General features: G+C 46.7%; 2 protein-coding genes and 1 long non-coding RNA gene across 3 annotated transcripts; 1 reads left to right on the top strand and 2 right to left on the bottom strand.

Moving 5' to 3' along the window:
- Window positions 1-6,693: 6,693 nt before the first annotated feature.
- LOC127308130 (uncharacterized) lies at window positions 6,694-11,976 on the top strand. Its single transcript, XM_051338904.2, has 5 exons — window positions 6,694-7,148; window positions 9,688-9,844; window positions 10,974-11,200; window positions 11,297-11,470; window positions 11,578-11,976. Exons 1-5 carry the CDS (start codon window positions 6,933-6,935, stop codon window positions 11,662-11,664), a joined length of 861 nt encoding a protein of 286 aa, XP_051194864.1. The 5' UTR covers window positions 6,694-6,932; the 3' UTR covers window positions 11,665-11,976.
- A 2,782-nt stretch (window positions 11,977-14,758) lies between these two features.
- Window positions 14,759-16,079, bottom strand: LOC127308131 (uncharacterized). Its single transcript, XR_007856286.1, has 2 exons — window positions 15,176-16,079; window positions 14,759-15,080 (listed from the first exon to the last, which is right to left on the bottom strand). It is a non-coding gene; the product is annotated as an uncharacterized lncRNA (long non-coding RNA).
- Window positions 16,080-19,948: 3,869 nt separating this feature from the next.
- LOC127309684 (desmethyl-deoxy-podophyllotoxin synthase-like) lies at window positions 19,949-21,843 on the bottom strand. The gene is made up of 2 exons (XM_051340438.2): window positions 20,923-21,843; window positions 19,949-20,716 (listed from the first exon to the last, which is right to left on the bottom strand). Exons 1-2 carry the CDS (start codon window positions 21,841-21,843, stop codon window positions 20,099-20,101), a joined length of 1,539 nt encoding a protein of 512 aa, XP_051196398.1. The 3' UTR covers window positions 19,949-20,098.
- Between the last annotated feature and the right edge of the window lie 3,371 nt (window positions 21,844-25,214).

Genomic DNA, 25,214 nt, shown 5'->3' on the forward strand with positions numbered 1-25,214 from the left:
AAAAGAAAGGTTAAAATTGCGACAAAAAACAGGAGCAAGAAGTCAGAAACAACGACAGCAAAAAAAGTTATTACCTTCGATTCACTTTGGCATACTCACGGTACCCAATGAATTGGGATCCGATGCGAATAAGATCTTTGATCATGGGCTATCAAAGAAGAACAAAGATAGAGAAACATCGGTATGAAAAAAGAATGAAGGCATAAAAAAAAAAGCAAATAGAGGAAATATAGATATTGGCAAGAAAATTAGAAAAACTTACATCATCCAAGAGCAGAGTAGAAGAGCTACCCAATTGAGGGGCAGGCTCAATGATCGTTTCAATCCTTGTCCTTTTTGGTGAAGGAGCAAGGGGGCTTGATGGAGGAGTAGTGGCGACGACGTTTTGTTGAGGAGGCGAGGTTTCTTCTCCTTCAACTGGCGTATCCGAGGCAAGTAAAGTATGTGACGTGCTCGTCCGAGGAGCCACGTCAAAAGTTGGTACTTCTTCCTCATCATCGCTGTGATTAAAAATCGACAGCATAAAAAGCAAGATAAGACAAAAATTTTGAGTACAGAAATAAGGAGAAATAAAAATAACTTACGAGCTGACGAGGGATTCAAGATAAGGATCATAAGTTGCCTTCTGACGTGAAGGATCAACTTCTTCGGCTTTGGAAGTGCCGGAATCTTCGACGTCATTCCTCTTCCTTTTGCCTTTTGGAGAAACAGCGGGAGGAGGAGATAGTGCCGACGCAGTGCCTTCGGAAGATCCCGCAGATTTTCGAGAATCCACGGGTTCATTCACAAAAGACGGAGCTTCTTGATTGTCATCAGTGACAATGGCCCTTTCTTCGACTTCTCCACCTTCAGGAAGAGGAGGAAGCGAGACAAGGTCTGGATGATTCTGTGCAAAATAAAACAGGGAGAGACGTCAGAAAAGAAGTTACAAAAAAGTTAGCAAAGCAACAACAAGACAATAGACAAAGATTACCTTGGGGAGTGGATTGGCGGCGCTGAATGGTGTCACACGGCAAGAAGAAGGGACAGCATCTTTTTTGCTGAGAGACGAGATTTTTCGGACAAGTTTTTCTAAATCCTTGACCTCCAAATTCACCGACAGCCGATCTACATCCTCGTCGCCAGCATATTTCCATAGAGGATATTTACGAGCCTGAAGCGGCTGTACTCTAGTCCTAAGAAAATATGCAGTGATTTGGACACCCGATAACTCTTTGCCGCGAGTATTTTGCAACTCGTGGATACGAGCCATCAAGGTTTCTGTCGACGCCCTTTCTTCTTCGGTGGCCTCCGCGTCCCAGGAGCGGCGGCGAAAGATTTTCTCGGCGCCATCAAAAGGAGGGATGTTGTCCTCCGCACATCCATGGTTCTCCTCCTGAATGTACAACCACTTCTTGCGCCATCCTTGAACTGAGTCAGGAAGCTTGACGTCGAAGTAGTTGACAGTGGGCCGAACAGAAATCACAACGCCGCCTATATTATAGGCGACATTGGGCGAGCCATTACGGCGGCAGAAGAAAATGCGCTTCCATAGCGCCCAGTTAGGCTGGACGCCAAGGAAGGCCTCGGACAGAGTGATGAAAATGGAGATATGGAGGATTGAATTTGGCGTGAGGTGGTGGAGTTGCAGACCGTAGATAAAAAGAAGTCCACGGAGAAAAGGATGAATGGGGGCGGAAAGACCGTGGATGAGATGGTCGACAAAACTTACCCGGTACCCCATTGGAGGGGTTGGGTAGCTTTCCTCACGGGGGAAGCACAATGCCTTGGGTTTCTTGCTGATCCCCAGCTTCTTGAGCATGTTGATGTCTTGAGTGGAAATCTTTGATCTTTCCCACTCCGCCGCCCCAAGATCCACGGCGGCCATGGAGGACTCCGGCGTGCTGTGCCTTGTCAATCGACGAGGTGGCATCAACAATGGCGCAGGGTTTGCAGCTTGGAGGCGAGGAGCTTAGGAGGTTGTGGATCGCAGGAGGAAATTTTGCAGATGAGAAAAGGAGGACGGCGCGAGCGGAAGTGTTCCAGGAGGAAGAAGATGATCTTATATAAGGGTGCGGTGAAACGACGAACCGTTGGATAAGAAAACTGTGTGACAGATGATAGCCACGTGGCAACAAGGGTAAAAAAGTAACTTAACGTTGGGGAAGTTACGGTGCGTGCGCTAGAAAAAGCGGAGGACGTGTGTCCCCCACTTGCACGACGTGTCAAGATAGTGGATCAATTGGGCCCGCATGGCAGCGAGAACAGACTTGTCGCAAATTTCTGACTAGCAATCGTGGCTATCGTCAGCAATAACGTCACCTTGGCAGAAGGAAAAATTCGACTAAACAGCTTCATAAAAAGGCGACACGGAAAAATAATGCTGAGCCTTTGATCAAATACAAGTTTTTGATCAAATGCTCGGGGGCTACTTTCGAGGAAAAAAAAAAGAGATCCAGAAAGACAAAATAGAAATGGAGTGAGCCTATGATCAAATACAAAATATTTGCTCATAGCCTCGGGGGCTACTCCCATCGGGAGCGCTGTTCGCGCACCCGAGGAATTATAAAACTTCGGGAGATAAAAAGAAAATATAGCGGCATAAGGCGTGGAGCCTACAACCAAGTATAAGTCCTTGGCTGTAGCCTCGGGGGCTACTCCCATCGGGAACGCTGTTCGCGTGCCCGATGAAATCATACAAAAAGAAGAGAGAAGAAAGAAGACGAGAAAAGAATGAAAGAGCAAAAAGAAAGTATATTTCGAGTTATAAATAACTCTGCATATACTCCCATTGGGAGAGCAATATAAGTCATCTTTGACTCGATAAAATGTGCCATTCCAACAGCCGAAAAAGCACTCGACAATATATTCTCAGAACGCCAAAGTTGCGATCAATTTCTGAATGCCGCAAATTTGCGAAGGTAAGACCCCAGATCCGTTCTGCTGGGCGTGGCATCGCCGAAGACTGCGCTCTGCTACTTTTATCCGTATCAACAGATACGAAGAAAAATCCTAACGGACGCGTTAGGTACCCGATAAATTTTACTGGGACTCGACAGAATGGTAAGACCTTAAGCGGCACCTGTCGAAGTTTACACCAGTATCCCGAGGTCATGTCCAGGGACGTGATCTTGAAGTAGGTTTTTGCGGATTGCCACGAGAGCAGTTAACTAGTACCTGATCCGTCAGATAAACTAGCCCCAACTACCATTATCCCTGTACAATATAGAAGTTTATGAGAAGAAATATAGAGAAGTTGAAGTTGTCGAATGAAAATAAACAGTGGAGATTTTCCTTAACTCTGCGATTCAAGCAAAATCTCGGGGGCTACTGACATAGGCATCCCAAATGGGCCTACCGAAGATAGTACCCGGGGTTTACTGAAGGCCCACTACCCGAAGAATAAGAAGATTCGGAAGCCCAAGATAGTATTAAGGAAAGCTAGAGTTGTAATAGAAAGTCTTATTTGTAATCTTGCGGGATGAGTTAGAAACCTTCCCGGACTTTGTAACTTGTACAAAGATTTAATCCCTCGGCTCCGCCTCCTATATAAGGTGGAGTCAAGGGACGCAGAGATCATCGAATCATTGTTTACAAACCCTAGTTTTCATAATCGTCGAGTACTTTTCGGCTGAAACCTTCGAGATCTACTTGCCCTCTATTTCCAACTAAACCCTAGCCTACAATCCATAGGCATTGACAAGTTAATACCTTGTCACTTGGCGTCGTCACATCGGATGACGCGTGCACCATGCTAGCTGCCAAAGGCGGTTTCAAAGGAAAAGTGGTTCGGGAATGCAGGTCCCATGACGAAAAAGCCTCTTCTTCCCGTGCGATCCCCAATGAAAACCTTTTTTGAGCCAGAATCAGAGATGACATTGTCAATATCTCGATTTTTTTGGAGGCGCTGTTTTCGGAGATCGGACTCGGGTAGGAAGGTGATACGACGACACACGCCTTGGCTCTATGAGTCAGATCCTATGTGCATTGATGTCGTGCGAGCGCGGTTTCTTGGGTGGCATGGGAAGGGGACGACGAAGGATCCCGTGCTACATCATCCTGGACGCATGGAAGAGTTCGACGGATTTCGGCTTTAAGTGAACACATGTTGTGATGGACATGAGGTGTGGCGATATAGGATGATAGGGCATTCACGGTGCCAGTGATGTTTGGCGGATTGAGGAAAGACCTGTAGCGCACAACCACATCGACTCTCCAAAGCAAGAGCGACCCGGTTCTGCCATTCTTTGGAGATTGGATTCCCTCTTTTTTCTCGGGGGTTGTGGCGTCCTTATGCTTGTGTGGTTGGCTTTTAGCCCGTGTTTAGTTTTTCAAGAAAATGCAAAAGCTTTGCGTCTCGATCCATTAATAGATACAAACCAAAAAAAATACACCACACCAGGTAGTACTAGAACTCAAGGCTCCTACAAACTAGGTTTTCTTTAGTTTGGAGGTACTTCCTTTAGTTATAGTCTTGTTTTGAGCGGTGGTTGTATTGGTCTTTTCTTATGCTTGTAACTTGTAAAAGAAAGAGAACTGCAATTTCGGTTAAAGTAACTTCTTTTCTATACGAATATAGGATGAATCAAAACACAAAGCTTTCTGACTTTCACGAAAAAATTATATTTTGAGCAGGAAAAAGCAGTAGCTTGCGGACAGTAATTTATGGGACACAAGCCCGAGACAGGACCACCAAACTAAACCACTTCTCCACGGCAAGCAAAGTTTAACTTGACTCAGCAATATATATCACGAAATCAAGAAAAGAGGTTGGGAGACCCAGCAAAGCTAATAAATACTCGTCTTGAGCTCGAAAACATATACCGTGAGGCATATAACACATTGTTAAGTTTTGTCAAAGTGGCTTTACAAGCATTTGAGAGTTGATCTAGAGTTCGTTACCAACTACCAAGTACTGACCAAGTAGTACTTATGGTCCGAGAAGTGTACTCTTTTTTTTTGAACGGGAATAGAGCTGGTCTATTCATCAGCGGTGGCGTTACAGTTTACATAAAGGGCCTCTACAGAAAAAGAAAATATTACATGGTCCTGATTTCTTCCGAGAAGTGTACTCACAATTCAAGATGGCTACTCAAAAGTGTACGCACAATTCAAGATGGCTACTCAAAAATAAGAACTCGGTTCTAGGGTCGTGTCCAAGTAATCATGAACCTAAATAACACACATCTAATGGGATGATACCAACTTTCCGGAGTATGCAACACTTAGAGCAACTCTAACAGAGCCCGTAAATCCCGCCGGAACCGAACTTTTCCGGCGGATTTACGGGTTCGGACCGAAACGCGCGCAGATCAGCGTCCGAATACATGGGCCGGTCCGAATCGAAAGTTCGGGGGCCCGAGAAATCCCTCACACGGCCCCTCTTAAAAGGGATCGCGGAGGGGAGTTCGGTTCGCAAACCCTACTCCCCTCCGCCGTCTCCTCTCCCTCCTCTCCGACGAGCAATCCACCCGTAGGTAGCCACCAATTTGACCGCCGCCGCCGCGCGATGGCCTCCCGTGGAGGTGCAGGCAGCCGAGCCGCAGGATTGGGCGGTGGCGATTCGCCGCTGCGTCCGCCCGTCTTCCGCAGCGAGGCGGAGCGGCGGAAGTGGAAGCGCAGCGAGGGCGCGCGCAAGCGGAGCGCGTGCCGGTGGACCAACTGGGGGCTGACGCCCCCCAGGGAAGCTCGCCCGCTACGGCAACCAGGCCGAGAGCTCCTCCTCCGGGCAGTCGAGCCGAGCACTGCGGCTGCACGTGGCGGCGAGCTTCGAGGACGACGAGCTCGTCCCCACGCGCTCTCCAACCTTCTCCGCCGGGGACTACGTCTACGGCAACGACGAGGAGGAGGCGGTGATGGCGCAGACGTGCGCCATCAGCGAGGCGGAGGCGAGGGCCCGTTTCCGCCGGGAAGAAGCCGACGCCGTCCGCCAGGTGCGGGAGTTCGAGGCGGCCCGCCGGGAGGCCCGCGTCCGCAAGGTCAAGCTCGAAATAGTCGAGCTTGACAAGGACGACGAGTGAAGGCCGACGCCGTCCGACGATCTTCGCCAGCACCGGCACCGCCGCGCGCGCCATAGCTAGGCCGCATTTTGCTAGCTTTTACCTAGGTTAGGTTGCCGGTGACAAACAATGATCATCGCTAGTAGTAATTTGAATTCCCCGGCACTATGTAGTATCTATTTCATCTATGGAACTATGATCATCGCGATAATTTACCCGCGCCAATTCGAATTCCAGTTTTCAGTTTCATTTTTACGGGTTCTATTCTGCGCCGGACCAAATTTCGTCAGATCTTGCGTTTTCGGTGAACTGAACTCGCATTTTTCGGTTTGCATTTTTTCGGTCTCTGCTAGAGATGCTCTTAATAGGAGTATTTTTTTTTAAAGTTAAACTTTCCGGAGTATGCAACACTTAATATGAGTATTTATTTTTAAAAGTTAAACTTTGTAAAGTTTGACAACATATGTTGATAAAAATATCAACACATACAATACCAAATTGATATTGTCCAAATCATCTTGAAATATATTTTCATAATATATAACATGCATGTTTGATATCATAGACGTTCATATCACTTTCTATATTCTTGATGAAACTTACAAACTTTGAGTTCAACAAAAAAAAAATGTTAGCAGGAGGTAGCAACAGTAATCTAAGGGACACGAGACCCGAGACAGGTTAACCAAACCAAACCATCCAGACCGAACCACAACCACCGAATCAAACCATTTTGCAACCCCGTGTGCCCGTGTCCACCAAGAACCAGCCAACAGCGCACGCCTCTCAGCCCAGGCCGGAGCCCCGTTCCGCCGTGGATCGCTGGAGGAGAGGGGCGCCGGCCGGACCCCGACGGGCCAGATGGTGGGCGACCCCCGCGGAGGGGGCGAGTAGAACGGCTGCGAGCGGCGGCGGACGGATCGGCGGCGCCGCGAGGCGCCGGGGCGGGCCACCATGTCTGCCGTAGTGTGCGGCAAGAGGTCCTCCATCTTCGCCGACGAGCTTATCCCTTCCTCTCCCTCTCCCTCTTCCTCTTCCCCTCCCCACCACCACTCCTCCAAGCGGGCCCGCTGCTCCCCGACCCGCGCCTTCGACGACGCCGCCGCGGCCCACCGCCGGGAGGCGCTCTTCCAGCACCTCTGTTCCCTCTTCCCTCACATGGATCCCCAGGTCCGTATCCCTGATCTGATTGTTCATTTTAGATGGTAAAAGCGCGATTTATCCTCTAGGAGTTGTCAATTGGACGCACTAGGGTGACTCATCAATTGTGAATTTTGTGATATATGACTGAATCGTGTTGTGCCCTGGAACTGTGAATGAAGTAGGGCTAGCCATGCTCCACTTGTTGGTGAATCTAAGTATTGTTGTCGCGAGAGATTGGTGTTTGGGCACTTGGATGTGAAAAGCCTCTTTTCCTTAGATTTGCGATTTTGCATTTTTTTCTTCTTCTAGTTCTCCAGTATATAATTATGGTGTTTGGATGCTGAAACCTGGTCCTTTTGTTGTGAAGTTACTGTGTTCCTTGCTTAACTTGAGTAGAAGCGTGTCAAGCATTGTGAGTTTAGGTTTGCTACTCAAATGCTCTTCTGATGAGAATTTATCCGAAACAGAGCAAAGCTTTGATGAAATACTACCTTGCTTTATTTGTTCATGAATCAACCAAAGGATAATAATTTGGATCATAGTTATGGTGTGCACTTTAAAAACCATATTGAAACCTCTATCCCGATGGAGTTATCTGGTCTGCAATTCGATCACAATCTTATCTTCTAAGGTTCTGACGAGAAATCAGCTGCTAGTGTTGAGCGCGATTTGTTTTGTAGGAATTGGAGTTTGGACGCACCAAGGTGACTTCTTTTCAGTGATTTTTGTGCTCTCTGGTTGCATTCTGTTTTTGCCTACCTGGAACTGTGAATGAAATAGAGGTAAGCGTGCCCTCATAGATTTGTGGTTTTCCACTACTGTAGTGCGAGATTGGTGCCTGGTTGTGAAAAGCCTCTTTGCCCTGGTAGATTTGTGATTTTCACCTTTTCCCAGTAATCTTAGATTTTCCCTATGCTGTGGGGTATTTGGATACTGAAATCTGGTCTTTTTATTGTAAAGTTGCGGCATGCCTTTTGAAACTTGATACAGAAGCGTTTGAAGCATCTATGAGTTTAGGCTATTGCTGCTCGAGTGGAGTTTGATGTCCCGCAAAAAAATGCCGTTTTGATTGGATGAGTAATTTGTCAGACAGGAAGCGAAGCTTTGATATCGCCAAACTTTATTTGCTCATGCCGAAAAGGATAATAGTTTGGATCAACTTAATCCAATATAGCTTCAATTTCGTTCGAGCGATTTGGTTGGCACTTGGATCAGTCTTATTCCCTAAGGTTGGGATGAGGAGCCCACTGCTAGTGAGCGAAGAAAACTTAGTAAGAGGTAAAAACAAACCGAGAGAGCGTCGCCTCGTGTCAGATCTGCTGTCACGTCGTGCAATCGTTGCCATCGCTTTCACATCACGATGAATCCTGTTGCTGTCAGAGTCACATCTTGGTCAGGATCTGCTGCGGTGGCAGGGTGAGTGGGACTTGAATTGGTGGTGGCAGCGTCTCATGGCAACGGGGTTGAGTAAGGGCTGGGAAGGGTAGTGGTGGGTCACAACTGCCCAGAACGCAAATTATAACGTGTTTATGTATAGCGGTCAATCTTCTACATCTGTTAATTTTCCACTTAGATACCTACGTTTGTTGCTGCAGTCGTGATGAATTGCAAATGTTAGCTTCCTGAGCCACATCTCCGATTAGTGACCCAAAGAGGTCAACCCTAAAGAGCCTTACTTTTTTTTGAAGTGGTGAATGTCAAACTCCAGACCTGGATCATGGATCCGTCAAACTGCGAGTCATATAACTTGGTTTGGATAGCTATCAAGCAATCTAAGGATAGTCGCCGCTATTGTCAATTAGAAAATGTCAATTTCAGGCTGCATTGTGTGACAATATTTTGCCTACCTTTGTCTAGTTTACATCTTGCTAGGGCTTTCCACCATGAAATCTGATGTTCTGAGCATTTTCTCAGTACCTCGGATATCCTGCCTTTGTGTATTATTACATTACACTTCAGGGCAATATTAAATGTCATTATTTTCTGTGGATATACAATCTTTGCTGCATTATTCCGGTAAATAGACTTTCAGTTATTGTTTACATGTAGATGATGTTCACTGGAAACTGTCATTCTATTATTGTATTTTATTGAATAACTTATTTATCTCACTCTAATTTAGATGTTTATCTTTTACCTTCATACCAACTATAAAGTAACGGAAAGGTTAACTGTTTGGTAATTGGTTGCCTGTCCTATTTAGCATGACAAGCTTTTGTAAGGGATGTGTGTACATATTTGTGCCTGGCAACAGTTGACAATAGTTTTCATTAATTTTCAATTTTGATGTAGCCTTTATATAAAATGTGGTTTTGTTATCAATCAATTCTATTCATCTACACCTGCTGTCATATTTCCATCGTGGCAAATGCATTTTCCTGGTTATTATTGTTTGTTCTATGTTAAGTTGGGTATCTTGTATTGGAATTTATGGTTTAAGTTTAGACTGGTCATGGTTGGATTATTTTTGTGATCTGCAATTCAGGTTATCGTTTTAGTGGTTAAATAGTGAATTCTTGTCGCAGTGATAATGATATTGATATTACTGTCTTCAAAATGATTCCAGTTGCTCGAAAGAGCCCTTGAAGCATCTGGAGATGATTTGGATTCTGCAATAAGGAGTTTGAATGACCTACGCCTGGAGTCAGCTGAGGCTATTTTGTCAGCAGCTGTTTGTGAATCTGAGAATGGCCTGTCAACAGCACTTAAGTTATCAGCTGAAGGTATTGCTGATTGAATTTACATCAGAAACAGTTGCATGCTAAATATTCAAGCAACATTCATCACATTTAGCTGGTTTGTTTATTGATGAAAACTTGTTCGAAAGATGAAACCATGTGCTTTGTTGTTCTGCTTGATGTTTTGCGACAGTGGTAGTCAGCCTTATCAAATCGGTATCTTTTCCCCGATTTTCTTATTATATTATCATATTATGCATGCACCTGTTCTATTTATATCCCATGCAAAAGACATATTTTAATTTTGTTTTGTTATGTTCGTCATGCACATTGTGGTGTTCTTTCCACACCTTCCAAAACCGGGTTGGAGATTCGACCACCTGGTTCGGTCTGTTTTTTTATTACTTTGGATTGTTTGGGCAAAAAAATAAAGAACTGGGGAAAGCACCCATATTAAATGCTTCGCTGCTGTTGATTTGAACAGGATAACTAAGTCCTTCCCAGCACAGGAACTAGCCACAAGTCTCCTGGACCTTCTGTTCTAAAGCAAGCATAATACATTTAGGTGGCTCAAACACCTATACTTATTGTTCCAAGTCATTTTAAAATTAAGTAACTAAACTTGAACTGTGGATCAACTGGTGAAACTGGTAGTCTGACCATTGAACCAAGCAGATTGAGCTGTGATTGTGAGTGATGTCAGGCTTAAATTCTTATCATGTTGTTAGCAATTATACAACCTATGTGGTTATTTGAAATAGACTACATTGCCTTATTTTATAGTTTGTACATACTACAAAATCTATGCCACTACATTTTCAGTTGGTATTTTAGCAGTGTCAGATATACAAACAAGCGGTGATGTCAATCAACATCACAATTTGTGTAAAACACTCTGTAAATTGTTTCTAATTATCAAAAAAAATTAGACTGTGAAGAGTTTCAGTGGATTGACATCAGAGTCGTATATCTAGCTCCACAAATTCTTATATGGCACCTTTTGTAGTACTAGTTTTGCTTTTATTACTTCCACAGTGTCTATAGGTTGACAGCCAACCTATATTGCTATATCTTTATGAATCGTATATCCCTTTTATTACTCAAAATTCTAAATGAAGAAATTGCGCAACAACTGCGTTTTTTTACTAACTGTATAATTTACAATCTTGGACAGGTGTTGTTAGTAATGGCCATTTGAATGTTATTAGTGGGAATCCACCCGTGACGGATAATTGTCAGACAAATCACCATAGCTCTGAATGGGTTGAGCTATTTGTCAGAGAGATGACAAGCGCCTCTGACATAAATGATGCACGGGATCGTGCATCAAGAGCTTTGGAGGTACTCGAGAAGTCCATAATGGAGCGAACAGGAGCTGAGGCAGTGCAGAACTTGCACAAGGTACTAGAACACATTGATCTGAACTTCACAATTTACCGCTAGGTCTTACAATTCTCCATTGGCAAGCTAAATAGTTATGTTTTTGCTTGCCCATAGGAAAATGCGATGCTGAAGGAGCAGCTAGCTATAGTTCTGCGAGAGAATGCTGTTCTGAAGCGGGGAGTTGCAATCCAACACGAGCGCCAAAAAGAGTACGATGATAAGACACAGGAGGTTCATAACCTGAAGCAACTTGTTTTGCAGTATCAGGAGCAAGTTAAAACTCTCGAGGTATATACTCCAGGGCCTTGCTTCTTTGACTCTTCTCTATTTTGGAGTACCAGGAGCAAGTAAAAACTCTTATCTATTTATCTCTTGGGAACCCTGTGACATTGCAGATCAATAATTACGCTCTCAGAGTGCATCTACAGCAGGCTCAGCAGAATAGTTCGATTCCTGGGCGTTTCCACCCTGATGTCTGCTAATACAGCTTGAGGAATCACTCTCATACTAGAATTATGCCCAATTATCTGATGGCGAGAGGGTTGCAACTACTGGTGCATATACACTGCATTGTCATTAAGAACCGCAACAGCAGAACATTGACATTAAAATAAGTAGTCCCATGCTCCAGGAAAGTTCAGAAGAAATAGTATGTTGAGGAGGAAGGTGCTACGGTACCTATTGCGTAATGTACACTTTGTAACAGAGGTTTTGTGTGTGATGTGAAGTTGGATAATGGATTATTATCAGATGTAATATAAATGATCAATGAAAAAGATATATATTTCTTTTCCTATGACATTCTTGGAAAGATGTGATTGTCGTCGTTCTTTCGAAAGATATTTGTATCCAAAGACTTTGAACAGTGATAAGTTTGGATTCGTTGAGTGCCTGGCCTGCTAGGTATGGAAGCTGGCTTCAGTTGTGTTCCTGTTTCATCCGGTGTAGGTGAACTACTTTTGTTTACAGAAATTTCTAAAGTCAGAAAAGGTGTGCGAATCCCAAATGAAGTGAATGAAATTCATCACAACTTTGAATTCTGGTGGAATTCAAATTTAATATTTCAAAAGTGGCCAAATGGTCGCAATAATGCTTTGCCTGGCAAAGGAGGGAAACAGTTCAGTCACTCAGCCTTGGAACACGCCCTTTTAGGGCATCTCCAACCGGCTGACCCAAACGGACGCGCTGGGCCGTCCGTTTTGGGCCGTTTGGGTGGCCGAGCGGACGCGCGGACGGAGCCCCGCGTCCGCGCGTCCGTTTGGGTCGCGCCCTGCGCCCAACGCGGCAGGTTTGGGTCGCGGCCCCGTACAGTACTTTTTCTTGTAAATCCACTATAAAAACACAAAATAAATTGTAGAAAATATATAAAATAGTTCAAATGCTCAAAATTTATTACACATTACATTGTCCACGTAATGAAGGATAAAGTATTATTAAAAAAAAAAAAAAAACGATACAAATGATCTAGGCTTCCGGATTTCCTTCATCATCGTTGTTTGCAGCATTGTTGCCTACATGCTGCCAGACGTGCTCGATCAAATCTGCCTGCAGCTGGTTGTGTACAGCTAGATCTCGAATTTCATGGTGTACATGAAGAACTTCCTGGAATGATGCCGGGCCACGTTGAGGAGTAACCAACTCTCCCTGGCCCTCCCAGTCATTATCATAGAGTGAATCATCCCGCTCTACCTCAACAATCATGTTATGCATGATTACACATGCGGTCATCACCTCCCACATAGTTTGCACATCCCAGGCTGCGCGGGGTGTCTGACGATAGCCCAACGAGCTTGGAGGATGCCAAACGCCCGCTCGACATCTTTCCGGGCGGCCTCCTGCTCTTTGGCAAACCTTGCCTCCTGCTCTGAGTTGGGTTTTCGGATTGTCTTCACAAGTGTAGCCCAAGGTGGATAGATACCATCAGCAAGGTAGTACCCCTTGGTGTAGTGGTGGCCATTGATCTCAAAATCCACATCAGGGGACTGACCGTACGCTAGCCTATCAAACACCGGAGAGCGCTGAAGCACATTGATGTCATTGTGCAAGCCAGCCATTCCGAAGAATGAGTGCCAAATCCATGTATCCTGTGAAGCAACAGCTTCAAGAATGACTGTGCACCCCTCGTAATGGCCATCGTATGCCCCCGCCAACCAAAGGGGCGGTTCTTCCACTCCCGGTGCATGCGATCTATCTTGTCAAGCATCCCAGAAACCCCACAGGAAGCGTTGATTGACAACAGAGCAGCCGTGTCCTCTGCATTAGGTTGCCGGAGGTACTTGTTCTCCGAACGAACCGATCACGGCTTCCGCAGAACCTCGTACATCGCTTCCAAGCCGGTAGACTCACTCATGCGCGTGTACTCATCTACGAAATCACCGGCAACACCATATGCAAGCATCCTAATCGCTGCCGTGCATTTCTGGTACGAAGAGAGGCCTACCTTGCCAATTGCATCCACTTTCGCGTGGAAGTAGTCGTCGTAGAGCTTGACGCCATCCATTATCCGGCAGAACAACGGTCTGGACATCCGAAAACGACGGCGAAACAAGGCCGGCGTGTACAATGCCTTGGGTTGGAAGTAATCGGTGAAGAGCTGGTCGTGGCGCGTTCTCTTTTTGCGGTCCAAGGCGGCGAGCGCGCCTGGGTAAGGACCCCGGTGCACAGGGATCATGCGAGACAATGTGATCGTGGATGATCGGGGCGAAAGATCTCGTGAAAAATTCGTCGTCCGAGTCCTCGTCGGACGACGTGTCGATGAAGTTCTTGAAGAATTAGTCGTCGTCGCTGTCCACCATGATCTACAGATGAAAAGGGACAAATTTTAGTATGCCCATTTCATCGAACACCTCGCACGCGGAGGCCATCCAATGCGTCCGTAGGGACCTGCAGGCTATGGCCGTCTCGGCCGACTTGCGGTCTGCGAACACGGTGCACGAGAGCTCACCTCCGGCGGCAACGGCGCAGCTGCGAACGGCGGGAGGTCTCGCGACAGTGGGAGGACAGCGGCGACGGCGACGGCGTCCTCCGACTCTGCTACGACGCGGCGAAAGTAGCGCGGGGCCGCGACCTATGCTTCCGCCCCGCTTGCCGGCGTGTCGGCGACGGTGGCCGGCGTCGACGCCTCTCCCAAATCGCCGGTCCTTGGCTGGCGGCGGAGCGGCGGGAGATGTGTGCGAGGGGTTTGTGTTTTGGGAGACAGACAGGCGGGCCAGGGGCGGACAAGGGGAGGACGCGAGCGACCAGCATCCGGCGTCCGCGGCCACGCAAACTCGTCCCAGATTTGGGTCGTCCCGGACGCCGCGGCCATCCGTTTTAGGGATAGATCCGCGCGCTGGGCCGCGTTTTTGTCCGGCTCGACCCAAACGGACGCGCGGGCGCGGTTTGGGTCGCGCGGTTGAAGATGCCCTTATAGCGCATTCTGTACCCAGCTGGTGAAGACAGGTGAAACAGTCTGACTGTCTGTAGTGAGCTATCCAGCGTACTTTTTCTGTATCCAGCCGGTGAAGACAAGTGAAACAGTCCGACTGTCCTTTTTAGATAAAAGGCAATACTGCCTCACTTTAAATTAAGAAAGTCTTGTGAAGTTCACATAACAGTATAAACTGTAACTGTATAAACTGCTGCGGTATACAGTTTAGCCAACTGCTGCGGCATACAGTTTAGCCAACGAGTTACAGATTTACATCAAGTACTTAGAAACTAACACCACAAGTTACTAAAAAAACGTAATACGGCTCAACCCAACAAGCCGCCGGGGGTAGAAGGTGCGAAGCAGAACACACGAAGCAAATTGAGAGTCCGGAGTCCTCAAGATCTTGTCTGCAGATAGTTCCCTGAGCTCGTTCATCATCCAACACAAGCCTTCATGGTTCCTAGTCTTGAACTTGATACTCCACAGCTGCAAGAACAACATAGTTTTGTAGATAACATTAGGGGGGTGGTTAGGAGAGCGAATAGAATGAACCGCCGGGCATTTGAGCTTGGATATCTCACCACACATGGGGCATCGTGACTTGGAGACGGAATGTAGCTGATAGCGCTTTTCTGCCTTAAATCTTCAGTGAATACACACTGTCTACGCCTAGTGCATGTGGGCCTGTACGAGGATTGATGACGAAATGTCTGGTTGCTGGTACTGGATCGGACCGTACCACCTGCACCTGTCGGCTGGTAAAAATTTGGTGTTTCACATTTTGGCCTGGCCCGCTAACTATTAAATCCAGCCTGCGCCGTTCCCGTGTCCACAAGCAAGTACTTCTTCGTCCCCAACCACACACCGGACCAGGAATTCCAGAGAGATCCGGTGCCTCGCTAAAACCAAGGCACGGAGCGCCTTGAGGCAGCCTATCTGTCGTTCAATCGCCATCCAACGGACAGCAGCGAAAAGGTTGGGTCAGAAAACAGTCAATGCCTACCTCCCTTCATCCTCACGCGCACGCAAGGCAAAGCAGCACCGCGGGAAAAAGAACAAGCACGGGCGGCTCATCCCGGGCAGAGCACCGCCGCCGCCGCTGTGGGAGACGAGCCGCCCGCCTTCGCCTCCGCCTTCGCCCTCACCTCCCTCAGCTCGCTCCGCCTCAGCTGGCCCTCCGCCCCATCCGGTGCTGACGGCCGCCCACCTCCGGCTCGCTCTACCATTCCGCCGGCCGCCGGCGAGAGCCCATCCGACGACTCGCTTTGCTCCTCCGCCATCCCCAGGAACTGCTATCTCTATTAAAAGAGCCCATCCGACGAACCAGATGCCCAATCTGATGTACCTCGATCCCCGGTGACGGTGGATGGGCCTCCAAGGGATTCATCCAGCGGGGCGTCGGCGTGTACATCAGTGGACGGCTAACTAGCTAAACTATCTGGATTTGAAGCCGGCCTACGATGATTTTGAATCTCTAAAGCAATGGGCGGCTGCGGGTGGTCTTCTTCCTACTCCACCTCTCCTTAAATAGTGATCGCCGGTAAAAATGAACGTTGCCGCCCGTTATACAGTGCGGATTCGCTTCTCCATGGTCGAACGGTCGGGTTCGTCCTGCTGTACGAACAGTTTGGCTGCAGGTGGTGTCGGCCATGGACCAGCTAGGTGTGCTGTACATCGGCGCGTATACTAGGATTATACCTGACTTATCTCTACTATTAAGAGCAAACTGGTGAATGCCTGGTGTCACATTTTCAGGATGGACAATAATACCCCCCACGTCCTCAATTCATATTTCCTCCCTTAAACCACCCGGTCCGCACTCCTCAAAAATAGCTAACCATCTTATCTTATCTTATCTTATCTTGCTAATAGGAACAACTACCTTGATGGAGTTATCACAGTTTGACTCAATTTACCACACGCATATCATCATGGCAACCCATCGTTTCCGACTCTGGTGGCGTGGCATCGCCGCACCGATGGGTGGGACTGCCAGGCGCAAATCTGGAAGGTGTAGAAGTGCGAGTCGGCTTTCCCATGGTGCGTGCACGTCGCGGCCGCCGGTAGCTCTTTGGATGAACGGGGCGACTGAATTTTTTCGGCTCTTTGGATGGAGGAGGGAGGGAGTAGATCGAGGGTTAAGCAGCGACCATGGCGTGTGGTCTACCGCGTACGCCTCATTTGCCGTGCGCAAGAGAAATTGAGAAAAGAGATGAGAATAGCTGGAGACATAGATTTGGCTTGTGTGTTTACTGCTGCTGCCGCTGACTGCTAGCGCGCGTGTTTGCCTGCCAATTGCAAAGGTGTGTTTCCGCTTCGTCTTATTTTATCTTAGAATGAGCGCGTGTGCTTTCTTGTGTATGCCGCGGCTGCTAATTGCTATTGATGCTGCTTGCTAGCACGTACAGGAGTGTTAGATGCTGCTTTCCTGACTGCTGTAAAACTTTTTGTTTCCCAGCGCCTCAGGCCGGCAACCAGCGGGCCACGCCTCCATCCAACGGCACCGCGTTCAGGTTTTTTTGACATACGAAGTGGTGATCCTATTACTGCTTTGTTGACTTCTGTCATGTCTTTGGATACTTCACCGTTCAGATTATGTGGTGATCTTGCTTAGCTTATGTAAGTAATTAGTCTGAGATGTTTGATTTATTGAGATTGCAGATCCGATATTTTTTTTCTCTCCCCTGAAGTCTCCGATCTGTTTATTTGTTCTATAATTGCTGTTGGATTCTGTATTTTCCTGTTTTTATCACCGATGTATTCATGGATCCTGGATCCCCCAAAATCTGTTTTGCTTGTTTGTTAATATATGCAGAATCTGTGATATATTCATGATAACCTGTGACCGTGGAACATGATTGTAGCCTGATGTAAATTTCTGACGTGGAGAGGGCTCACGTTGGTCCATGCATCTTATTTATCTACTTCATGTTGCAGAAAATTCTTGTTCATATACTCCATTATATTTATTGAGCCAATCGTTCTTGTTCAAACAGATTTTTTTTGTTGAAGGGAATCTCAAGAACAAATGCTTCAGATCCAAATGTCAATGGATGGTTTGTTCTGAATAAAACTTTTGTTTAATCTCCATATGTGTAAATCGTGTTGGAATTCTGTACCATTTTTTATGGGTAATATCAGAAATTAATTTCGTATCATATAAAAAATATGGCAATGTCAGAAATAAATTTCCATCATATGAATTTTTTTGTTGTGCCATGAGAATGGGAAAGAGCGGAGAAAAATGAACGGTAAAGTTTGTGTATTATAAACCAATTTTACGGTTCAAACTGATCTATTGAATGATTCTGGTTCATGCCATATTAATTTCCCATTCTATCCTGGACAGAACTACATCGAGGTCGACCTTGTTTTTGCTTATAGTCAGGTCACCGAAACTATCCATTTGTGGTAAAGGAATATTTCCAAAAATAGTAATAGTGGGCCCGCGTGGGAACCAAAGGAAAGCACGGGCAACTCTTCAACGGTGGAGTAACAACCGTGCGGCTGATGGAGGAGTGGTTTAGCTCCGGAGGGCGGGGAGGTCGGCAGCCTGAACCGTCCGCCGAATGGCAGGGAGGCAGGCAGCCGAAACCGTGCGGCGGGGGGTGTGGAGGCCGACGGTGAGTGGCTTGGCGCCGGAGGATGGGATGGACGTGAGAGAGCTAGCCGTGGACGGGCGCCAAACAGCGAGTGACCTTGGCGGCGTGTGTGGCCACAGGCGGCAGGAGTAACCCATGCGGTGGTGTCGGGAGAATGTGAAATCGGGAAAAGTTTGTCGGGAGAAAGCAGGATTGTCCGACTTTTCTCAGTACTCCAATACCAACAAGCACTGACATGTGGTTTTCTGTGGTTATCATTACAAAAAAAGTATTATCATCCTAATGACCAAGAGATAATAATATTTTCCATTTATTTGCAAAAAATTGTTTGGTTACTTAGTATTTTCTTTTATGCTTTCATGCGATAAATGATTTGTTCATCCAGTTTGCACCGGGAGTACTTTATGTTCACATTCTTATATTTTTATGAAAATAAAACTTCATGCTAACTCGATAGATTGATTGTGCAGGATGGCTACGAGTTGACAAAGAGATTTTTGATACACATACTCAAGTACCTTGCTAATGACATTGAAAATAACATACACGATGTTGTGCGAGCATATGTTATTCACGATCAAGAGAGCATGGATTTAATAAATAATATAAGAAATAATATGTCGGTCTCGTTGCCTTTTATAATTATTACACTAAATTATGTGATATGATCTTATGATATTTTAAATATTATGTGGTTATTTTTATGTACTTAAATGTTTTTGCGCATCATTTACACTTGTAATATTTGTGAAACTACATAAAGTAGAGATCCATGTAATATTGTGACTGGCATAAGGTAGGGAGCCGTGGCGAAGCACGGGCATTCCACTAGTGTGAATAAATGGCTTAGTGGTCCATGTTGTTGCACGAATCCTGAGTTAATTACAGCCTTGGATGCGGCCGGCTCAAATGCCCGGCGGTTCAACTAAGGGTTTTCCGGTGGTTAGGTTCTTTCTTCTCAATCGTTAGTTTATTTCGAATTTGCCAAAGTGCCCAGGATTGGGCTAGAAACAGCATCCAAGACAGTCTACGCGGATATCCCGCCAAACTCAACAAGATATGGTGGAATTGGACAAAATTTGCTGGACACCAATTGCATCCCAACAATTGGCGCAAGACACTCCAGGCAAAATCGGCAAGGGAGCAGGAGAAGAAAATATGTGTAGCATCTTCCGAGGCGCCACAGAGAGCGCATGAGCCATTCAAAGGACCATTGCGTGTAGCTATCTGCATACTGGAAGGGAGTTTATCAAGTACCAACTGCCAAGAGAAAATCTTTATCTTAAGCGGGACAGCTGCACCCCAAAAATATTTGAAATATGCAACCGTCGCCCCCTGCGACAGCTTTCCATACATGAATTTGACCGTGAACTTACCGGAGTTTTCAAGGTGCCATACCACCTGATCAGGTTCAGGTAGCAGCGCCAGCCGCCAGGTCAGCAACCGGCACGACTGTCTGTACTGAGTACAACATTCATGATTAGCGAGGCACTTTGATACAACCCGTAAATCAGTCTCCTCCTCAAATATAACCTTTTAAGATGAGGACCAGCGACCCTATAGGGGCAAAGTCGCCCTCTTGTAACACTTTGCACGACAAATAGAACAGAAAAGAGATCCCGTGCACCAGGGAAAGTTCAGAAAAACTGATAGGCTGAGGTAAAAAGCTGAGTGTCCCAGATCAAGTAAAAAGCATCTCTCCCACAAAAAGAGCAACCATTTATCTGTAGCAGTAGCACACATTGGCACACGTATAATTCCGTACTCAGCTTTGCAATGGTATTTCCTTTGATGTAATTAATACTACTTGTTCATAGTTCATACGCCTCCACATTGTGACAAACGCACACAGAGTACATGGGAGTTTGTGATCACATATCAATGCAAATGTAGTTGTGCAAATCAAATCGATGGCACATGGACCACGGCGTGCAGGTACAGGTCGTTCTTCCGCCGGACGGTGAGGCCCATCTCCTCTTCCATGTCCAGCTCACCCGGCTTCACCCCGTCCGGGAGCTCCCAATTGAAGTGGTAAAGGAGCGCGGCGAGCACGATCTCCATACTGGCCTGCGCAAATGTCATCCCAGGGCACATCCTCCGCCCCGCACCGAAGGGTATGTACTCGAAGTCGGTGCCTTTAAAATCGATCGTGCCAGACTCAAACCTCTCCGGCTTGAACTCATCGGGGTCTTCCCAGTGCTTCGGGTCCCTTGCGATTGCCCAGGCGTTCACCAACACCGTGGTGCCCTTGGGTATGTCGTAGCCGAGGATTTTGCAAGGCTCCATGGCCTCCCTAGGGAGAACCAATGGCGCAGCTGGATGAAGCCTCATTGTCTCCTTGATGACGAGCCTCAGGTACTTGAGATTAGCCAAGTCATCCTCGGTGATCTTAAGCTTTCCTTGGAGGTTGTCCCGAACTTCGGCTTGTGCTTTTCGCATCACATTTGGGTACCTCATGAGCTCCGACATGGCCCATTGGAGGGTGGTTGCTGATGTTTCACTTCCGGCACCAAATAGATCCTGCAGTAATACCAATTTACATAATTTATGAATTGCCGGTTATTGTTGACAATACTAAATCTATCACCAGATGTGTACTTTCAGAATATATAAATAGTTTTGGCTAATACAGCATAATTTTAAGGAACTCTATGGTCAATGTATAACACCATAAATGACAGGTGTTCTGAAACAGAATCAAGGAGAGCATGTAGAACTGTACTTACAAGTATAACTGCTTTGACCATTCCCATGGTAAGAGGCACCTCCAGGCCACCCTCCTTCCGTACCCTCAAGAGAGTGTCCACTAGGTCCTCACCTTCCTCCACGTCGCCGTTCTCCGAGGCGGCGGCCGAGGCAGCCCTGTGCTCCTCGTGCTGCTTGATCGCGTAGTCCATGAGCTCGAAGCTCTTGCGGTGGTTCTCCTGGGCCAGCCGCGCCGTGCCGCTGAAAAAGCTCGCGAGCCACGACGATGGGAACAGGTCGCAAAGGTTGAACCCGGCCACGAGCTTGACCCCGTCCTCGAGCGTCTGCAAGAACTCCTCCCTCCTCTTGAACCTGTCCCCGATCAGGGCGCGCACCGTCGAGTCGGTGATGAGCACGGCGATCCGTTCGCTCAGGTTCACGGGCTCCCCAGGCGGCGCCGCGGCGACAGCGGCCACGAGTCGGCCGACCTCGTCCTCCCGGATGCCACGGAATGACTGCACGCGGCGGGCGCTAAGCAGCTCCATGATGCAAATCTTGCGGAGCTGCCGCCACAGGGCGCCGTAACGCGCGAATATGAGCCCTTCCCCGTCGGCGTTCATGATCTTGATGGTGGGGCTCGAGGGGCGCGTCGCGAAGACCACGTCGTGCGTCCGCATGATCTCGCGGGCGGCCTCCGGGGCCGTGGCCACCACCACGGGTACCTCGCCGAGCTTGAGGTACATGAGCGGCGCGTCATGCCGGCGCGCGAGGTCGGCCATGACGCGGTGCACGAGTGGGCTGCCGGCGAGGTGGTGCAGGCTGCCGATGATCGGAAGCCGCCAGGGGCCGGGTGGCAGACGAACGGCACCATCGCCACCGCCACGCTTCCTGAGTAGTTTGAGGAGCAGGAGAGGGAGGAGGAGAGCTAAGAAGAAGCGAAGGTAGTACGCCGGTTGCTCCATCGTCTAGGCGCCCTGGAGTGGAGGGGTTAGTTAAGTGCATTGCGACTCTAACGCCATGTCTTGTACGTATATAAAGTCAGGACACGAGGTGAGTAATTTGGACGGAGAACACAAAGTGTTAGTGCAGGAGCTAGCTCTTGAGTGTGGTTTATAGCTAGCCTCTGTGCTAACAAATTTCTCGATGTGGTCGAGCATATTGGTCGGGATCGCCGTGATCGATACAAATTTTACGTTCTTTGGCGTTGCATGGAGGCACGTCGTTCGGCCGTTGTTCTAGTGACTATGATGGTAACAAGTGGAAATTGACCTTAAATGACATTTCCTCGGTCAGATCTTGCTAGATAAACAAAGATAAGATGATAAAACAAGACACATATTTTGATGTGGAAAACCCTTGCGAAAAAAACCAAGAACACAATAGAAGAGTACACTTCTGCTTCGGTGTTCCTCCCCTGAATTTTTTTTGGGCGCGTCAAACACAATAACGGTGGAGATTTTCCATATTTGTTCGTAAGCGGGGGCATAATCGTAATTTTAGTGTAGGTCCACCGTCCGTACAACCCTGTACAGGCACGTATGGCATGCGTTGTGTTGTGCCTCGTTTTTGTACGTATCTGTGGTCACGTGCATGTGCGGAAATAGAAATGTCCTATAAAGATATTGCTCACGTGACCTCTTATTTTTTCCTTACACGACGTATACATACCGTATCAGTAAACACGGGTATACATGTGCTGGATATGGGTTTCAGCGAACCCAACGTAGGGAAAAAAATCAACTATAACCCTTCAACTTAATTTAGGGGGAGCAGCGAAGCAGCCCTCAGAAGAGTATTACAAGTTACAAGCACGAGATGATATGACAGTCCTTAGGTGCAACTTATCAAGGTATATATAAGAGGAAAATTTACAGGAGTCTTTAGGAAAACGAGTTATACTCATGTGCAATGGCCAGCGTAAAGCCCTATAATAGAATTTGGTTCACGCTTTAAGAATCTCTACCTTGAGCTAAATTATTTTGTCCAGTAGTCGAATAAATCAATTAACTTCTCCATATCAAATTAGCATACAGACCCATTTTGTGTGTTGTAGTCCAATAGGACTAGTTAGAGATACCGACTTAGTGCAAGTACTGATTTTGTCATCATATCACCTAGATTATCATGTGTGCTTATCTTGCATATCTTCACATCGCCTTTAGCAATAACTTCTCGAGTATAGCGATATCTCACATTAATGTGCTTTGTTCTCTCATGGATATGGAATCCTTTGTAAGGAATATAGCACTTTGACAATCACAAATTTTGATAGTGCGAGATAAAAATCATTGGACCTCTCAGCGAAGTAGCTTCTCTACATGCTTCAACAATTGCCATATACTCGGCAGACTGTAAAATTTCTTTCGAACTCACAACACAACTAAACATGGTGAAAACATAACCTCTGTGTGATCTTCTCTTGTCCAAATCACCAACATAATCGGAATCAACAAAACCAATAATTCCTAGATTCCCCAAACTACAACCGAGCATTAAAAGTACGTCACCGGATGTGGTGACCCTGCATACCACTACATGTTGTAGTATGCCAGTCGTTGATATAACATTCACGAAGTACCATTCCGCAAATATTACATCCCTCAGAGTAGTACAACAGAACATAGCAGGTCCATAACTCATTCATTTATTATTACAAGCATATTACACATATCATCTCGGAGTTCCTCTTGGGTCCTAAGAGAGATACTCCTGGGTTCGAGGCGAACCCAACTTAACTTACAATTTAGAGGTTTCACCAAGTTATACATTTATTCTCTCGAGCAGCTAGTATTAAGAGTTCGGGCTGCTCGACTACTACTACTACTAGATGATTCTAGGCTTGATCTCCTCCGGAAGCCTCCCCGGTTCCGTAGACTATGAGGTAGTCTACGCCTTCAATACCTCCAGAGAGGTCTGGTTCTTCGTAGCCGATGATCTCGGCTCCTTCAGGGTTGTCGTAGTTCTCCTCCAAACGATTCAGACAATCTAAGCAAGGGATTTAAGAGTGGGATGAGTACGAGCGTACTCAACAAGTTCATTATAGATAAGAGGTGTTTAATGCACTAGCTACGATATTAGACCAGAAAGTCTAATACCAATGCAGGTTTTGATGAACATTTCTTCAAAAGATTGCTTTTATTTCAAAGAGCTATGTCCGTCAGCCTTCACCGGTTTACTAGAACTTCATGGAGCTCCTTTCCGGCCGCGTTCGCAGTTCCATATCCCGGAACAGGGAGTGACAGGTCACAGTTCTTTACACTCTGCAGAGGTGTGTTGCTTTACCCATAAGAGATCTTAACCTTGGTGCCAACCGGGCAGCTTTCCCATCCACACTTCCTTCGGTGTGAGGCCCGGTATAAGGTCTAGCCAATCATGTTCCTCCGCTACCTCGAACACCCACCCTTTGTTGCATGCCCCGACCCTGGGTCCTCGCCGGTCCCATTATTCCCACTCACGGGTGGACCCCGACCACGACGACAGTTTGGGATCGAACCAAACTCCTTCGCCGGTAGCTGCAACCCATCATAGACCGCAATACCGTGGGGACTTAAGGCTTCCCCAGCCAACCGCTTGCTCTTCGAGCGACAAGTGTCTACGGACTATGCCGTGGGGACTTAAGGCTTCCCCAGCCTACCGCTTGCCCTGACAGATACAAGTGTCTACGGTAAAGCGCATCCGTTGATGAACAAGAGGTGGAAACACTTTTGACTACTCCGTCCCACTCCGGATCTTATGGTTAACACGGGTATTACAGCACAAGAATCACTGGCGACATTTGTTGTTTAATCCTAGATGGATATAAACCCTTGCAATGGAACCTCCACCATATCAACACAATCCATGGTTCCGTTGCCAACCACAAAGTCATATTCATATTTATAAAAATAGTGGTTTTGGTTTTTATGCAATAGTGATAACCATAGTACTTTGCAAGTATTTTGATAGAAATACTCAAATGACATGAGCAAGTGATGAACTTGCCTGAACACTGCAAAGTTTTGCAGTTGGATGGTGTGGACTGACCCTTGTCCTCTGTCTCTGAAAAATAGAATCATTGTCCGATAAGGGCAATGGTTAAAGAAGCAATTATGCATGATTCCAGTTTTAGGGTTTATTCCCCCCTTCCGATGTCGTTATTATTTCATGTGAGAGGTTAATACTAAGAACAATTTGGAGATACTTAATTTAGGGTAAATACAATCCTTGAAATGTTGTCAAGGTGTTTTTAAAGTCCAAATGCATTAATGGACTTATTTTTATTATTGAAGATAATAGGTGTGATTTAAATGATTATTTAAATCATCAAATTGAGACTTATTCTTAATTGTCTTCA

Source organism: Lolium perenne, chromosome 6 (assembly GCF_019359855.2).
Source record: "Lolium perenne isolate Kyuss_39 chromosome 6, Kyuss_2.0, whole genome shotgun sequence".
NCBI lineage: Eukaryota > Viridiplantae > Streptophyta > Magnoliopsida > Poales > Poaceae > Lolium > Lolium perenne.

Bases quoted from the DNA above. Each gene is read 5' to 3' on its own strand.
- LOC127308130 (XM_051338904.2), top strand. From the start codon at position 6,933: ATGTCTGCCGTAGTGTGCGGCAAGAGGTCCTCCATCTTCGCCGACGAG. The intron at 7,149-9,687 runs GTCCGTATCCCT...AAATGATTCCAG, and splicing joins TCCCTCACATGGATCCCCAG to TTGCTCGAAAGAGCCCTTGA. The intron at 9,845-10,973 runs GTATTGCTGATT...AATCTTGGACAG, and splicing joins ACTTAAGTTATCAGCTGAAG to GTGTTGTTAGTAATGGCCAT.
- LOC127309684 (XM_051340438.2), bottom strand. From the start codon at position 21,843: ATGGAGCAACCGGCGTACTACCTTCGCTTCTTCTTAGCTCTCCTCCTC. The intron at 20,717-20,922 runs GTAAGTACAGTT...GTATTACTGCAG, and splicing joins TGGTCAAAGCAGTTATACTT to GATCTATTTGGTGCCGGAAG.